This window comes from Halichondria panicea, chromosome 17 (assembly GCF_963675165.1).
Source record: "Halichondria panicea chromosome 17, odHalPani1.1, whole genome shotgun sequence".
In the NCBI taxonomy this organism is placed as follows: domain Eukaryota; kingdom Metazoa; phylum Porifera; class Demospongiae; order Suberitida; family Halichondriidae; genus Halichondria; species Halichondria panicea.
Window position 1 is genome coordinate 2847876 of NC_087393.1, and position 17831 is coordinate 2865706.

At 41.7% G+C, this 17831-nt stretch overlaps 1 protein-coding gene across 22 annotated transcripts in view; it reads right to left on the reverse strand.

Annotated features, from left to right (window-relative positions):
• Positions 1-17831, reverse strand: part of LOC135350948 (uncharacterized) — a 32815-nt gene that overhangs the window by 2631 nt on the left and 12353 nt on the right. For 10 of the 22 annotated variants that reach the window (XM_064549817.1, XM_064549826.1, XM_064549833.1 and 7 more), the window contains 57 exons: positions 17223-17393; positions 16994-17167; positions 16519-16845; positions 16046-16216; positions 15822-15995; positions 15266-15592; positions 13718-13888; positions 13497-13670; positions 13006-13332; positions 11900-12070; positions 11679-11852; positions 11217-11543; positions 10726-10896; positions 10502-10675; positions 10179-10343; positions 9968-10129; positions 9718-9882; positions 9418-9543; positions 9237-9362; positions 9058-9183; positions 8877-9002; positions 7946-8071; positions 7767-7892; positions 7590-7715; positions 7322-7447; positions 7137-7262; positions 6860-6985; positions 6676-6801; positions 6499-6624; positions 6209-6334; positions 6022-6147; positions 5743-5868; positions 5560-5685; positions 5379-5504; positions 5144-5269; positions 4957-5082; positions 4686-4811; positions 4500-4625; positions 4323-4448; positions 4080-4205; positions 3901-4026; positions 3623-3748; positions 3437-3562; positions 3260-3385; positions 3017-3142; positions 2838-2963; positions 2560-2685; positions 2378-2503; positions 2201-2326; positions 1930-2055; positions 1744-1869; positions 1459-1584; positions 1276-1401; positions 1099-1224; positions 465-590; positions 284-409; positions 20-145 (listed from right to left, as the gene is read on the reverse strand). In XM_064549817.1, the coding sequence (XP_064405887.1) occupies positions 20-145; positions 284-409; positions 465-590; positions 1099-1224; positions 1276-1401; positions 1459-1584; positions 1744-1869; positions 1930-2055; positions 2201-2326; positions 2378-2503; positions 2560-2685; positions 2838-2963; positions 3017-3142; positions 3260-3385; positions 3437-3562; positions 3623-3748; positions 3901-4026; positions 4080-4205; positions 4323-4448; positions 4500-4625; positions 4686-4811; positions 4957-5082; positions 5144-5269; positions 5379-5504; positions 5560-5685; positions 5743-5868; positions 6022-6147; positions 6209-6334; positions 6499-6624; positions 6676-6801; positions 6860-6985; positions 7137-7262; positions 7322-7447; positions 7590-7715; positions 7767-7892; positions 7946-8071; positions 8877-9002; positions 9058-9183; positions 9237-9362; positions 9418-9543; positions 9718-9882; positions 9968-10129; positions 10179-10343; positions 10502-10675; positions 10726-10896; positions 11217-11543; positions 11679-11852; positions 11900-12070; positions 13006-13332; positions 13497-13670; positions 13718-13888; positions 15266-15592; positions 15822-15995; positions 16046-16216; positions 16519-16845; positions 16994-17167; positions 17223-17393 (8565 nt within the window). The remainder of the gene's footprint in view (positions 1-19; positions 146-283; positions 410-464; positions 591-1098; positions 1225-1275; positions 1402-1458; positions 1585-1743; positions 1870-1929; positions 2056-2200; positions 2327-2377; positions 2504-2559; positions 2686-2837; positions 2964-3016; positions 3143-3259; positions 3386-3436; positions 3563-3622; positions 3749-3900; positions 4027-4079; positions 4206-4322; positions 4449-4499; positions 4626-4685; positions 4812-4956; positions 5083-5143; positions 5270-5378; positions 5505-5559; positions 5686-5742; positions 5869-6021; positions 6148-6208; positions 6335-6498; positions 6625-6675; positions 6802-6859; positions 6986-7136; positions 7263-7321; positions 7448-7589; positions 7716-7766; positions 7893-7945; positions 8072-8876; positions 9003-9057; positions 9184-9236; positions 9363-9417; positions 9544-9717; positions 9883-9967; positions 10130-10178; positions 10344-10501; positions 10676-10725; positions 10897-11216; positions 11544-11678; positions 11853-11899; positions 12071-13005; positions 13333-13496; positions 13671-13717; positions 13889-15265; positions 15593-15821; positions 15996-16045; positions 16217-16518; positions 16846-16993; positions 17168-17222; positions 17394-17831) is intronic. The other 12 variants (XM_064549830.1, XM_064549818.1, XM_064549819.1 and 9 more) reach the window with 12 other exon arrangements.

Here is a 17831-nt window from a genome sequence, read left to right on the forward strand (position 1 = left end):
TATTTGTAACAATCCTCACATATACAAGTCAATCCGTCGCCTTGAAATGGGGAGTTGCATTCACACACGAAGTCTTGATTGTTCGCACTGCTTCTAGTACAGACAGCATTGACATCACAGGGATTAGAGAGACAGGGATTTGGATCTGTACACCCAATACGATATTTGAAAATCTACCTACCATAATTCTTTATACAAATTAAATGTGTTAAGCTGCCAATTTGTATAAGTACGTACGTACCTTTAAAGTTCTAATTCATAGGCATTGCACATTGGAACTTACAGATGCAACTGAATCCATCTCCTTCATATGGATCAAAGCAGGAACAATTGAACGTGGTCATGAGCAGTCCATCTCTTGCACAGTCAGCATTGGGGTCACAAGGACTACTCAGGCAGGGATCAGGTACTGTGTCAATTACAGATTAGTGGACTGTGATGCTTGCATTAACTGATCAACATACCACTGCATGAGAATCCATCTCCGGTGTATTCAGGCCTACAAATACAAGTAAAGTTCCCATTGGACAAACTGAGTCTGGTACAGCCAGCATTGACATCACAAGGATTAGAGAGACAGGGGTTGCGATCTGTGAGGGCAGAAAAATAAATGCACATCTTTCGGATGAACTATAAAGCTACATTTTCAAACATGGTCAACTCAGTGGGCAACTGACTGCACTACAAGCACGTGCATACAACCATGTAGCTAATTGGGGCGAGCGTAGCGAGCCCTAACTTAGTGACGATGGTAGGAAATTTCTCTGTATGTATGTAATGGTACGGTGGTACGGCCTGATAGCTGGTTTTTACACACGCGGTCCTTACCAATTTTGTGTATTCCTGACAACGAACGCAAACAAGAAAGACTTCGAATAAGGAGGGATCGAGAGAGACAAGCAAGAGCCCAAGAAACAGCTGAAGAGAAAGAAGTCAGGCTAGCCAAACACAAACAACAAAGGCTGGATATATCCCAAAGGCTTCGAAGACAGAGTGACCAAGAAAGACAAGCAAGTGCTAACACGCTCACCCCATGACACCTTGTGTCACCCTAGTATAGCCACATGCGCAGATATGTAATTAGGTACAGGCACTTACAAGTACAACTGAATCCATCTCCTTCATATGGAGCACTACATAAGCAATTGAATGTGTTCACGAGAAGCCCATCCCTTGTACACTCAGCATTGGGATCACAGGGACTGCTCAGACAAGGATCAGGTACTGTGTTGGAATATCAGTGGTAGTTTCAATTCAACTGATACAATTACGTACCGCTGCATGAGAATCCACTTCCAGTGAACCCAGTTCTACAAGTACAAGCAAATTCCCCGTTGGTTACACCGTCTCGGGTGCAGTCCGCATTGACATCGCAGGGATCAGAGAAACAGGGATCTGGATCTGTGGCACATCAAAAAATAGTTTACCGACACAATATATATTTGTAGCAATACTCACATATACAAGTCAATCCGTCTCCTTGAAATGGGGAGTTGCATTCACACACGAAGTCTTGATTGTTCGCACTGCTTCTAGTACAGACAGCATTGACATCACAGGGATTAGAGAGACAGGGATCTGGATCTGTACACCCAATACGATGATGTAAAATCTATCTACATGTACCATAATTCATTATACAATCATGTGTGCTAGCTGCCAATTTGCAGACGTATGTACTTTTATTCATATAGGCATTGCTCATGGGGATCTCTTTACGAGTCAATGTCCCAATTAACTTACAGATGCAACTGAATCCATCTCCTTCATATGGATCAATGCAGGAACAATTGAACGTGGTCATGAGCAGTCCATCTCTTGCACAGTCAGCATTGGGGTCACAAGGACTACTCAGGCAGGGATCAGGCACTGCGTCAATTACATATCAGTGGACTGTGGGTATTCAATTATACGCATTAATCAACATACCACTGCATGAGAATCCATTTCCTGTGTATTCAGGCCTACAAATACAAGTAAAGTCCCCATTGGACAAACTGAGTCTGGTACAGTCAGCATTGATATCACAAGGGCTAGAGAGACAGGGGTTGCGATCTACACGAGGGCAAAAAACAGTAAAATGCACATCTTTTGGAATTCAAACATTGTCAACTCAACGGGCAACTGACTGCACTACAAGTGTACACAACCGCGCCACATGCACAGATATGTAATTGAGTTTAGTTTGAACTACACTTACAAGTACAACTGAATCCATCTCCTTCATATGGAGCATTACACAAGCAATTGAACGTGTTCACGAGAAGCCCATCCCTTGTACACTCAGCATTGGGATCACAGGGACTGCTCTGACAAGGATCAGGTACTGTGTTGGAATATCAGTGGTAGTTTCAATTCAACTGATACAATTACGTACCGCTGCATGAGAATCCACTTCCAGTGAAACCAGTCCTACAGGTACAAACAAATTCCCCGTTGGTTACACCGTTTCGGGTGCAGTCTGCATTGACATCGCAGGGATCAGATAGACAGGGGTTTGGATCTGTGGCATATCAACAAATCGTACTGACACAATAATTATACTATTGCAATGCTCACATGTGCAAGTCAATCCGCCTCCTTGAAATGGAGAGTTGCATTCACACACGAAGTCTTGATTGTTCGCACTGCTTCTAGTACAGACAGCATTGACATCACAGGGATCAGAGAGACAGGGATCTGGATCTTTACACCCAATACGATAATGAAAAATCTATCTACCATAATTCATTATACAATCATGTGTGTTAGCTGCCACGTACGTACCTTTAAAGTTTATAATTCATAGGCATTGCTCATGGGGATTGCTTTACGAGTCAATGTCCCAATTAACTTACAGATGCAACTGAATCCATCTCCTTCATATGGATAAATGCAGGAACAATTGAATGTGGTCATGAGCAGTCCATCTCTTGCACAGTCAGCATTGGGGTCACAAGGACTACTCAGGCAGGGATCAGGCACTGCGTCAATTACAGATCAGTGGAGTGTGGGGTTTTCAATTAGACGCACATACCACTGCATGAGAATCCATCTCCGGTGTATTCAGGCCTACAAATACAAGTAAAGTCCCCATTGGACAAACTGAGTCTAGTACAGTCAGCATTGACATCACAAGGATTAGAGAGACAAGGGTTGCGATCTGTGAGGGCAGAAAATAGTAAAATGCACATCTTTCGGATGAACTAAAAGTTACTCAGCGGGCGGCAACTGACTGCACTATATATAGAAGTCTGAGTATAGTTTGAACTACACTTACAAGTACAACTGAATCCATCTCCTTCATATGGAGCACTACACAAGCAATTGAATGTATTCACGAGAAGTCCATCCCTTGTACACTCAGCATTGGGATCACAGGGACTGCTCTGACAAGGATCAGGTACTGTGTTTGAATATCAGTGGTAGTTTTAATTCAACTAATACAATTACGCACCGCTGCATGATAATCCACTTCCAGTGAATCCAGTTCTACAAGTACAAGCAAATTCCCCGTTGGTTACACTGTTTCGGGTGCAGTCCGCATTGGCATCGCAGGGATCAGAAAGACAGGGGTTTGGATCTGTGGCACATCAACATATCGTATCGACACAATAATTATATTATTTGTAGCACTGCTCACATATACAAGTCAATCCGTCTTCTTGAAATGGGGAGTTGCATTCACACACGAAGTCTTGATTGTTCGCACTGCTTCTAGTACAGACAGCATTGACATCACAGGGATCAGAGAGACAGGGATCTGGATCTTTACACCCAATACGATAATGAAAAATCTTTCTACCATAATTCATTATACAATCATGTGTGTTAGCTGCCACGTACGTACCTTTAAAGTTTATAATTCATAGGCATTGCTCATGGGGATTGCTTTACGAGTCAATGTCCCAATTAACTTACAGATGCAACTGAATCCATCTCCTTCATATGGATAAATGCAGGAACAATTGAACGTGGTCATGAGCAGTCCATCTCTTGCACAGTCAGCATTGGGGTCACAAGGACTACTCAGGCAGGGATCAGGCACTGCGTCAATTACAGATCAGTGGAGTGTGGGGTTTTCAATTAGACGCACATACCACTGCATGAGAATCCATCTCCGGTGTATTCAGGCCTACAAATACAAGTAAAGTCCCCATTGGACAAACTGAGTCTAGTACAGTCAGCATTGACATCACAAGGATTAGAGAGACAAGGGTTGCGATCTGTGAGGGCAGAAAATAGTAAAATGTACATCTTTCGGATGAACTAAAAGTTACTCAGCGGGCGGCAACTGACTGCACTATATATAGAAGTCTGAGTATAGTTTGAACTACACTTACAAGTACAACTGAATCCATCTCCTTCATATGGAGCACTACACAAGCAATTGAATGTATTCACGAGAAGTCCATCCCTTGTACACTCAGCATTGGGATCACAGGGACTGCTCTGACAAGGATCAGGTACTGTGTTTGAATATCAGTGGTAGTTTTAATTCAACTAATACAATTACGCACCGCTGCATGATAATCCACTTCCAGTGAATCCAGTTCTACAAGTACATGCAAATTCCCCGTTGGTTACACTGTTTCGGGTGCAGTCCGCATTGGCATCGCAGGGATCAGAAAGACAGGGGTTTGGATCTGTGGCACATCAACATATCGTATCGACACAATAATTATATTACTTGTAGCACTGCTCACATATACAAGTCAATCCGTCTTCTTGAAATGGGGAGTTGCATTCACACACGAAGTCTTGATTGTTCGCACTGCTTCTAGTACAGACAGCATTGACATCACAGGGATCAGAGAGACAGGGATCTGGATCTGTACACCCAATACGATAATGAAAAATCGATCTACCATAATTCATTATACAATCATGTGTGCCACGTACGTACCTTTAAAGTTTATAATTCATAGGCATTGCTCATGGGGATCGCTTTACGAGTCCATGTACCAATTAACTTACAGATGCAACTGAATCCATCTCCTTCATATGGATAAATGCAGGAACAATTGAACATGGTCATGAGCAGTCCATCTCTTGCACAGTCAGCATTGGGGTCACAAGGACTACTCAGGCAGGGATCAGGTACTATGTCAATTAGAGATCAGTAGACTGTGGTGTTTTCAATTATACGCATTAATCAACATACCACTGCATGAGAATCCATCTCCTGTGTATTCAGGCCTACAAATACAAGTAAAGTCCCCATTGGACAAACTGAGTCTGGTACAGTCAGCATTGACATCACAAGGATTAGAGAGACAAGGGTTGCGATCTACGAGAGGGCAGAAAAAAGTATAATGTCGGATGAACTAAAAAGCTACTCAGCGGGCGGCAATGCATGACTGCACTAGAAGTCTGAGTATAGTTTGAACTACACTTACAAGTACAACTGAATCCATCTCCTTCATATGGAGCACAACACAAGCAATTGAATGTGTTCACGAGAAGTCCATCCCTTGTACACTCAGCATTGGGATCACAGGGACTGCTCAGACAAGGATCAGGCACTGTGTTGGAATATCAGTGGTAGTTTCAATTCAACTGATACAGTTACATACGTACCGCTGCATGAGAATCCACTTCCAGTGAACCCAGTTCTACAAGTACAAGCAAATTCCCCGTTGGTTACACCATCTCGGGTGCACTCCGCATTGACATCGCAGGGATCAGAGAAACAGGGATCTGGATCTGTGGCACATCAACAAATAGTTTACCGACATAATGTATATTTGTAGCAATGCTCACATATACAAGTCAATCCGTCTCCTTGAAATGGGGAGTTGCATTCACACACGAAGTCTTGATTGTTCGCACTGCTTCTAGTACAGACAGCATTAACATCACAGGGATTAGAGAGGCAGGGATCTGGATCTGTACACCCAATACGATGATGAAACTAAATGTGCCATAATTCATTATACAATCATGTGTGCTAGCTTCCAATTTGCACACGTATGTACCTTTATTCATATAGGCATTGCTCATTGGGGATTGCTTTACGAGTCAATGTCCCAATTAACTTACAGATGCAACTGAATCCATCTCCTTCATATGGATCAATGCAGGAACAATTAAACATGTTCATGAGCAGTCCATCTCTTGCACAGTCAGCATTGGGGTCACAAGGACTACTCAGGCAGGGATCAGGCACTGCATCAATTACAGATCAGTGGACTGTGGGGTTCTCAATTATACGCATTAATCAACATACCACTGCATGAGAATCCATCTCCGGTGTATTCAGGCCTACAAATACAAGTAAAGTTCCCATTTGACAAACTGAGTCTGGTACAGTCAGCATTGACATCACAAGGATTAGACAGACAGGGGTTGCGATCTGTGAGTGCAGAAAATAATAAATGCACATCTTTCAGATGAACTAAAAAGCTACATTCTTCAAACATTGTCAACTCAGTGGGCAACTGACTGCACTACAAGCACATGCACACAACCCCATAGCAAATACAGCCACATCATGCGCAGATATGTATAGGCACTTACAAGTACAATTGAATCCATCTCCTTCATATGGAGCACTACACAAGCAATTGAATGTGTTCACGAGAAGCCCATCCCTTGTACACTCAGCATTGGGATCACAGGGACTGCTCTGACAAGGATCAGGTACTGTGTTGGAATATCAGTGGTAGTTTCAATTCAACTATTACAATTACGTACCGCTGCATGAGAATCCACTTCCAATGAACCCAGTCCTACATATACAAACAAATTCCCCGTTGGTTACACCGTTTCGGGTGCAGTCCGCATTGACATCGCAAGGATCAGATAGACAGGGGTTTGGATCTGAGGCACATCAACAAATCGCACTGACACAATAATTATACATTTAAACAATGCTCACATATACAAGTCAATCCGTCTCCTTGAAATGGGGAGGTGCATTCACACACGAAGTCTTGATTGTTCGCACTGCTTCTAGTACAGACAGCATTGACATCACAGGGATTAGAGAGACAGGGATCTGGATCTGTACACCCAATATAATAATGAAAATCTATCTACCATAATTCATTATACAATCATGTGTGTTAGCTGCCACGAACGTACCTTTAAAGTTTATAATTCATAGGCATTGCTCATGGGGATTGCTTTACGAGTCAATGTCCCAATTAACTTACAGATGCAACTGAATCCATCTCCTTCATATGGATAAATGCAGGAACAATTGAACGTGGTCATGAGCAGTCCATCTCTTGCACAGTCAGCGTTGGGGTCACAAGGACTACTCAGGCAGGGATCAGGTACTGCGTCAATTACAGATTAGTGGACTGTGGTGTTTTCAATTATGCATTAATCAACATACCACTGCATGAGAATCCATCTCCTGTGTATTCAGGCCTACAAATACAAGTAAAGTCCCCATTGGACAAACTGAGTCTGGTACAGTCAGCATTGACATCACAAGGATTAGAGAGACAAGGGTTGCGATCTGCGCAAGGGCAGAAAAATAATAGTAAAATTCACATTTTTTGGATGAACTAAAAAGCTATATTTTTCAAACATTACGACTGCATTACATGTACATCCTAATAGCCACATGCGCAATTGAGTATAGGTTGAACTACACTTACAAGTACAAGTGAATCCATCTCCTTCATATGGAGCACTACATAAGCAATTGAATGTGTTCACGAGAAGTCCATCCCTTGTACACTCAGCATTGGGATCACAGGGACTGCTCAGACAAGGATCAGGTACTGTGTTGGAATATCAGTGGTACGTAGTTGTCATTGAAATTAATTATGTACCGCTGCATGATAATCCACTTCCAGTGAACCCAGTCCTACAAGCACAAGCAAATTCTCCGTTGGTCACACCGTCTCTGGTGCAGTCCGCATTGACATCACAGGGATCAGAGAGACAGGGGTTTGGATCTGTGGCCCAGGAAGATGATGATTGACATATTAATTTAATCATCAACCCTTACATGTACAGTTGAATCCATCTCCTTGGAATGGAGCAATACACAAGCAATTAAATGTGTTCACGAGAAGTCCATCCCTTGTACAATCAGCATTGGGATCACAGGGACTGCTCTGACAAGGATCAAGTACTGTGTTGGAATATGAGTGGTAGTTTCAATTCAACAAGTGTTGCAAGCTGCGCTGTGCTAATGCCTCTCGCCATGTTTTGCTTTTGCTCAAAACTATTAGACTATTAGAGTGTTATAGAATAGGTAATTATAGTTTGCTTTGTATAATAATGTTACGTTATTATCTGATTGCTGTTGACAATGAATTCAATTCCACACAATCATTATAGGAGAGAAGCTTAGAAGCCTATCTGATGGGTTGAATGCATGATCTTCAATTTAGGATAAACTGCTTTATTGTAGACCTACAATGTAGAAGTTTAGTATTTTGCATTCCTGATGAATAATTATACACATGGTAGCAGTCTATTATGAACTCTTGGTAGCATTGTAGTGTTTCGTAGCTTAATTGTGTTTTGTCTCAGGATCTCACACGTGGGACAGAAAAAGGGTTGTATCTGCAATAGGTTAAAGTTCGCAATGGCTGCTGCTCTCTGGCCGGCTGGCAGTACAGCTTTGCAGACTCTTGTAGCTAACAAAAAACCAGCGCGCATGCAAGGCTAACTCATAAATTGAAGAAATTTTGTGCAAACAGATGATGCTACGAAAAATTCTGAAGAGACTGCAACAGCCTTCACTATAAGTAAAATGAGCCGTGACTGAAGAACACAGCTTTAGTTTGCAAATCCACGAACGAGAACGTTGCTAGAAGCCTATAGAAGCTGTTAGTTTCTGTTGAGCAGTTACAGCTGGAATACACACAAGCAAACACAAGTCAGCTTTACCTCATCCCTCGTGCAGCTACGCCTCGAGGCTAATTACATACCGCTGCATGAGAATCCACTTCCAGTGTACCCAGTCCTACAAGTACAAGCAAATTCTCCGTTGGTAACACCGTGTCGGGTGCAGTCCGCATTGGCATCGCAGGGATCAGAGAAACAGGGATCTGGATCTGTGGCACATCAACAAATCGTACTGACACAATATATATTTGTAGCAATGCTCACATATACAAGTCAATCCGTCTCCTTGAAATGGGGAGTTGCATTCACACATGAAGTCTTGATTATTCGCACTGCTTCTAGTACAGACAGCATTGACATCACAAGGATTAGAGATACAGGGATCTGGATCTGTGGCACAGGAAGACGATGATTGACATATTAATTTAATCATCGACACTTACATGTGCAGGTAAATCCATCTCCTTGAAATGGAGAGTTGCAAGTACAAGTGAATTCACTGTTCAGAGGATCACCTTGATGACAAACAGCATTCACATCACATGGACCACTTAAACAAGGATCTGGAACTGCACGATCAAGATGGTTAAGCCAACGTAAATTATACCTCACAAACGTACGTACTTGAACACTCAAATCCAGTTCCAGTGAATCCAGATCGACATACACACATGAACACTGGACTCAAGGAACTTTCTTTTATGCAATCGGCATTTGCATCACATGGATTGGATAAGCATGGGTCCACAACTGTAAATGAAATAGCAAATAAATGTACTGCCACTTCAGAAGTCTGTACACGTCAGAAGTCCTTACAGTAAAGTGGATTCAAACCAGTTTACATGCTTAGTTAGGGCCGGGGACGATAACCACCCGCATTTGTACTGTTGTCTAAGGAGGATAACTGCTAATCGCAGAACTCACCTTGACAACGGACTCCAGCGTCTTCTGAGTGCTGATTGAAGCAAATCACAATGGAGTTTTTAGGACAGTCTACCAATCTACTCTCTGTACCAGCACAGCTCACACCATCAAGGAAAATGCTTCCTGTCCCAGCACCAAAGTGCGCAGAACTGAATGCAACAGCACCTGAATAATTATAGTACTTAGAATTGATATGCAAATAACTAAAAGGACCTTCGGAATAGCTACGATCTAGAATTGATATAAATACCTGAATCAGAATACCCCAATTGTCTGCATACAACAGTTACATCAGCAGAGTCCCATGAGTCGTCACAGACAGTGCCCCATTCATTGTTTATGCAGATTTCTATTCTGCCTTCATTTGGTACACTTGCTCCATTCAATCGAATATCTCCAGTCAAGCAAGGAGCTGAAACATACTAACGTAATTTATGACTATACCTGCTATGAATACAAACCTTCACATCCAACTCCAGCATCATCACTGTGGTCACAATTATGGTCCAGAATTGGTCTGCTAGAACATTCCAAGAGCTGACTACTGCTAGAGGAGCACTGCACATCATCCATGTATATGGGACCAGTTCCCGAGCCGAAAAAGGCATTGCTGTACGGTGTTCCGGCTGCAAAATCCATAAGCAAACTCATTTTATCTCAGTTTTAATGTAATAAATACTATCTGTACATGTGCAATTACGTATGTATATAATGGAAGGCACATCTGATAATACATACTTATAATTTTCCTAGAATAATAATCGATGTAGTTATGATGGCTTACTGGAAGTATAAGCATATCCCAGCTGCTTGCAGACCAATGTGGCATCAGTTGTGCCCCACGAGTCATCGCATACAGTTCCCCACTGATCATTGATACACACCTCCACTCTTCCCTGATACTGGTTTGACCCATCAACAAGACGAATATCTCCGTAGCTGCACACACTGCCCGTATCTGTTAAACTTTTATATCATAATAATTTTGCAATAATTATAATAACAAACCTTCAATCTGACACCTCACTCCGGCGTCCTCATTGTGACCATTGGAACAGATAACAGATGCAGCTCGAGTGCAGTCAATAAGACTGTTTTCTTCCCCACCACAGCTAACTCCATCAAGGAAAGTACTCCCTATTCCAGCACCAAAGTGTGCTGCAGAGAATGCCACAGCATCTGCAAACAAGAAAATTCACTGCAAGTAGCATTTGTGTATAGAGTAATTCTCGACATACATATACTTATTTAGCAAAACAACACAAAATGCTTTCACTCTAGAGATTAATAGTTGTATTTATAAGCAACTACATAATATATAAACCTGTTGTGTTTTTATTGATGACAATAATATACATGCAGTGGGTGATTAGTGTACACAAATTGTATTACAACTAAAACCACACACACAATAATATTATGTATAATGAGCAATGGTTTATACCATCGAAGCGCCTTGGTAAAATATAAAACACAATTGCAACTGTCATAAAAATTACCTGTTGCAGTATATCCTAGCTGTCGACACACAACCGTAGCATCAGCAGAGCCCCAGGAGTCATCACAGACAGTGCCCCATTCATTGTTCATACAGATCTCTATCCTGCCTTCATTTGGAATGTTGCCTCCAGCCAGTCGAATGTCTCCAGTTGAGCATGGAGCTTCACATCCTACTCCAGCATCATCGTTGTGTGCACAGTTGTTAGTAAGAATAGGACTACTAGGACACTCCAAGAGTTGACTGCTGCTAGAGGAACACTGAACATCATCCAAGTATATTTGACCAGTTCCAGAGCCGAAAAAGGCATTACTATATGGTACTCCGGCTGCAGAATTCAGTAAATAAATTGTACAAGCTTTCTACTTACTGTAATGTTGGACATTAAAAGTGAAACAAGCAATGTTAGTGATTAACCTGTACTTAATTTTTCTGAAAAACCATGTGGAGTACATGCACTTACTTGAAGTATAAGCATATCCCAGCTGCTTGCAGACCAATGTGGCATCAGCTGTGCCCCACGAGTCATCACATACAGTTCCCCATTGATCATTGATACACACCTCCACTCTTCCCTCATACTGGTTTGACCCATCAACAAGACGAACATCTCCGTAGCTGCACACACTGCCCGTAGCTGTTAAACGGTTTTTTATCACAATAATTTGCAATGTATGAACAAACCTTCAATTTGACACCTCACTCCAGCGTCCTCATTGTGACCATTGGAACAGATAACAGATGCAGCTCGAGTGCAGTCAATAAGACTGTTTTCTTCCCCACCACAGCTAACTCCATCAAGGAAAGTACTCCCTATTCCAGCACCAAAGTGTGCTGCAGAGAACGCCACAGCATCTGCAAAGGAAGACGATTACATAATTATGTGTACCACCTCAGTGGATTGGTAACAATGGTATTTATACCACACTTACGTCACCACTAATTGATCTCATTGGTCAACAGCTGTAGGATATATAGAGTATTAGCATACAGCCCCATAACTAGGCATGCACAGCAAGATGTTTTTTAGTTTTTCATTTGTTCAAGAAAGCGAAAAAAGAGTCATGCTTGACGGTACTAACACTCAAAGCGACGGCAGAAACACGGAAGCTGCACTCTTAAGCTTCCATGGGTCCATGGGCGTGGTTTAGATACATTTTATCCAAGAAGAGCTTGCAACTCCAGTAAGGAGTTTGGACCAAGGAAACTCTTGAGCATCTGTAGGAGTCAACGCGTTGCTCAACTAGCTCTTTGACGGCTGTAAAATCTGACATAGTATTTTGCAGTGGATTGAATTGTTGCTAGTGGGAGGTCCTTTTATAGTGCTGCAGTCAGGTGGTATAAGTCAGATATGCCACACCTACTTGGAGGATATGCACCCGTAATATCCTCCACTACCATGGTTATATACCCCTCGGCTACGCCTCGGAGTAACCATGGTAGCAAAAGATATACATGTATAGGTGCATATCCTCCTCTTAGGTGTGATATATCCTATACATAGCTAGGCCTACATTAATTTTATACCCTGAGGCTAACATACATGTACACATAATAATTATCTCCTATTAAACGATAGAGAATTATTAGCGATATTTATGCAGCAATCATTAATTTGATGATACTTTATGGGGCCTAGAGTGTAGTACAATATTTATAGGTAAATCTTCCGTACACACATTTTAAGTCACACATGTACAAAACACATGAAAACATTTATGTACAGTAAATGTTATGGATACAACTGCAAGTTTGCATTCATAACCAATCACAAAAATGTGAAAATTTACTTGTTGTGGAATATCCTAGCTGTCGACACACAACCATAGCATCAGCAGAGCTCCAGGAGTCATCACAAACAGTGCCCCATTCATTACTCATACAGATCTCTATCCTGCCTTCATTTGGAATGTTGCCTCCAGCCAGTCGAATGTCTCCAGTTGAGCATGGAGCTTCACATCCTACTCCAGCATCATCGCTATGGGCACAGTTATTGGTAAGGATAGGACTACTGGGACACTCCAGGAGTTGATTGCTGCTAGAGAAGCAGTGCACATCATCCAAGTATATTGGACCAGTTCCAGAGCCGAACAAGGCATTGCTGTACGGTATTCCGGCTGCAGAATTCAGTAACAATTTTATTGGAATGAAGCTCTCTAAGGTTTACACTTAATACTGTAATGTTGTAGTGAAACAGATAATAATAATTATGTTAGTATACATGTACATGATTAACCTGTATAATTTTCTGAGGAAAACTATGTGCAGTACGTGCACTTACTTGAGGTATAAGCATATCCCAGCTGCTTGCAGACTAATGTGGCATCAGCTGTGCCCCACGAGTCATCGCATACAGTTCCCCATTGATCATTAATACACACTTCCACTCTTCCCTCATACTGGTTTGACCCATCAACAAGACGAATATTTCCGTAGCTGCACACACTGCCCGTAGCTGTTAAACTTTTTTTATCATCATAATTTTGCAATGTAATACCAAACCTTCAATCTGACACCTCACTCCAGCGTCCTCATTGTGACCATTGGAACAGATAACTGATAGAGCTCGAGTGCAGTCAGTAAGACTGTTTTCATTCCCACCACAGCTAACTCCATCAAGGAAAATACTCCCTATTCCAGCACCAAAGTGTGCCGCAGAGAACGCCACAGCATCTGCAAACAAGGAAGCAGATTGCGTATGAGTATTAACTGGTAAGCTGCATATATAGCCGCGTACCGCGTATTGCATGATGTCGATCAGATGTGTGTCCTAAGCATAATACAATTGGTATTGGAGTCCATAATTGATAAGCAATAAATTGTTGATATCTATAAATTGCGCTGTTGTGGCCCATGCAGTTGTACTGAAGACTTGTTTTTCAGGCTTTTGGCTGTTATACTGTGGTGATAGTTCCAGCCTGTTTTGGGGCCCAGAAATTCTCGTGCATGCAGGATAGCAGATCTAGCCTTTTGATGCAACCCTAAATTGTCCTATGGAGTCGTTGCAAGATTGGTAAACTGCTCTAAACAAGAAGCTACATGTAGAATTTCAAAGACTATTGCTTAGAGCACTTCTGAAAAGTTATGTCATCGCCAACTTTGCGATGACATAACTTTTCATGAAGTGGAGTGAAAGATCAGCATCAGGCTACACAGAAACAGGAGGAGTATAAGGCATGTAGGGTTTCAAAAGTTTGGGGGAGACGCGCGGTAGTGCGCCGCAAAATTGTTGAGACCACGCCAACTTTGTTGATTACACCCTCAATTTTATTGACCACATGTACAGCCAATGACATCCATCAAATAGGTTATCATAGATCAGCTGTACGTACAGCCTCGATTTAAGGCCGCGTTACAATTTACGTAAGCGCCAGAAAAAATAATTCCAGAATTTACTTGGAATCAATAGGAGTATTATTTTGTGGATTTGGTGCTTCTTATTACAAGAAAGATGGTACTGTTACATGTATTTGTTTGCTATGGTGTCTCGTAATATCCTCCCCGGTCTCATAACACTTGAATCACTTCCAACACTAAAAACTACGTAGCAGTTTAGCTGCAAACAAAGCAGTATGCAGGGTTTTATCTATTGGGGGGGGGGGGGCAGGAGTGAAGCTTCTCCCCCCAAAATTTGTAGAATAATGACATCATCACATAGCTAGTACTGTCTATGATGTGCAATATGTAACTAGATCTACTATGATGCACTAGTATGTAATAGGGAGTGTGGGCAACAAATGTGGGAGTGGCCAAACATTTTGCGTGCTTACGCGCGCTAAAACCTTCCCCCCTAAAATTTTAACCTACATAAAACCCTTGCACGTACTGCACTATAAAAGGTTTGCTTAATACAAAGCCTAAGACCATGGTTGTTAGTGAAGTAAAAAACTAGTTCGCTCCCTCAAAAACAAATTCATAGCTAACAACCAAATTTGGTTTTGATGTCATGATGCTTCTCTGAACAATTGTTATGCTCAACAAAGAAGCCCATATATATTATTAACATGCAGACTGATAACATGAGCCGCCTACGTGCCTGGGGTTAATTACCTATTGAGGAATATCCGAGCTGTCGACACACAACCGTAGCATCAGCAGAGCCCCAGGAGTCATCACAGACAGTGCCCCATTCATTGTTCATACAGATCTCTATCCTGCCTTCATTTGGAATGTTGCCTCCAGCCAGTCGAATGTCTCCAGTTGAGCATGGAGCTTCACATCCTACTCCAGCATCATCGCTGTGGTCACAGTTGTTCGTAAGGATAGGACTACTAGGACACTCCAAGAGTTGAGTGCTGCTAGAGGAACATTGAACATCATCCATGTATATGGGACCAGTTCCAGAGCCGAAAAAGGCATTGCTGTACGGTTTTCCGGCTATAAAATTCGTAGGTGAATTCTTTCATATAGATTAGAGAGTAATCTTTTCTAATGTTAGTACAATGTACCTTATATTTACTTACATTTACATGCACAAATTATTACTGTATTATTTTGTGACATCAAGAGTCTGAGTGTAATCTATTAATGTACATCGACTAATTTGTATAAACCCCATGAGATCTACCTATGCAGTGCAGTGGTATTCACTGTCACTTGCACTTACTTGAAGCATAAGCATATCCCAGCTGCTTGCAGACCAATGTGGCATCAGTTGTGCCCCATGAGTCATCACAAACAGTTCCCCACTGATCATTGATACACACCTCCACTCTTCCCTCATACTGGTTTGACCCATCAACAAGACGAACATCTCCATAGTTGCATACACTGCCCATTGCTGTTCAAACATCTTTTTTATCATAACAGTTTGGCAATACAATAGCAAACCTTCAATCTGACACCTCACTCCAGCGTCCTCATTGTGACCATTGGAACAGATAACTGATAGAGCTCGAGTGCAGTCAATAAGACTGTCTTCATTCCCCCCACAGCTAACTCCATCAAGGAAAGTACTCCCTATTCCAGCACCAAAGTGTGCTGTAGAGAACGCCACAGCATCTGCAAAAGAAGAAAATCCACTGCAAGTAGCATTTGTGCAAATTGAGTTCTTGACACACAGACCAATATTTAGCAAAAGAACGCTTACATGTACGTAACGTAGTAAACCTGTTGCGTTTGGATTGATGACAATATAATTTAAATACAGTGAGTGACATTATTGTAATTATTGTATAACTAAAAGACACACACACTAGATGTATATAATGAGCAATTATTTATACCACGGAAGCGAGTGCCTTGATAAAATACATAACACAATTGCAACTGTCCATCCATAGCCTAACGTTCATAAAAATTACCTGTTGTGGAATATCCTAGCTGTCGACACACAACCATAGCATCAGCAGAGCCCCAGGAGTCATCACAAACTGTGCCCCATTCATTACTCATACAGATCTCTATCCTGCCTTCATTTGGAATGTTGCCTCCAGCCAGTCGAATATCTCCAGTTGAGCATGGAGCTTCACATCCTACTCCAGCATCATCGCTGTGGTCACAGTTGTTAGTAAGGATAGGACTACTAGGACACTCCAAGAGTTGATTGCTGCTAGAGAAGCACTGCACATCATCCAAGTATATTGGACCAGTTCCAGAGCCGAAAAAGGCATTGCTGTACGGTATTCCAGCTGCAGAATTCAGTAAAAATTCTATTAGAATCAAGTTTTCTAAGTTTACACTTAATACTGTAATGTTGGACATTAAAAGTGAAACAGCTGCAATAATTATGTTAGTATACATGATTAACTTGCATGCATGTGCAGTACATGCACTTACTTGAAGTATAAGCAAATCCCAGCTGCTTGCAGACCAATGTGGCATCAGCTGTGCCCCATGAGTCGTCACATACAGTTCCCCACTGATTATTGATACACACCTCCACTCTTCCCTGATACTGATTTGACTCACCAACAAGACGAACATCTCCGTAGTTGCACACACTGCCTGTAGCTGTTAAACGTTTATTTATTTATTATCATAGTAGTTTTACAACGTAATAACAAACCTTCAATCTGACACCTTACTCCTGCGTCCTCATTGTGACCATTGGAACAGATAACTGATGAAGCTCGAGTGCAGTCAGTAAGACTGTTTTCATTCCCACCACAGCTAACTCCATCAAGGAAAGTACTCCCTATTCCTGCACCAAAGTGTGCTGCAGAGAATGCCACAGCATCTGCAAACAAGGAAGCCGATAGCATAATTATGTGTACCAACTCAGTGGATTGGTAAATCTGCGTATCCCCTATAAGGCCATTATAAAGAAAAAACGGAATCCTTCAACGTAATAATACAGACTTAGAATGTTTGTGGTAGATGGAAAGAGTGCAGAAGCATATAATAATTATTATTACACCACGTATTGCATGTATGATGTCGATGTGCGTCCTAAGCATACAATTGGTATTGGAATTGATAAGCAATTGTTTGTATCTATAATCATTATTTGAGCTGTTGTGGCCCATGCAGTTGTACTGAAGACTTGTTTTTTGGGCTGTTGGCTATTTAACTGTGGTGATACTCCCAATTGTCCTATTAAGTCATAAAACTGCTCTAAACACGAAGCTGCATGTAGAATTTCGAAGACTATTGCTTAGAGCACTTCATGAAGCTA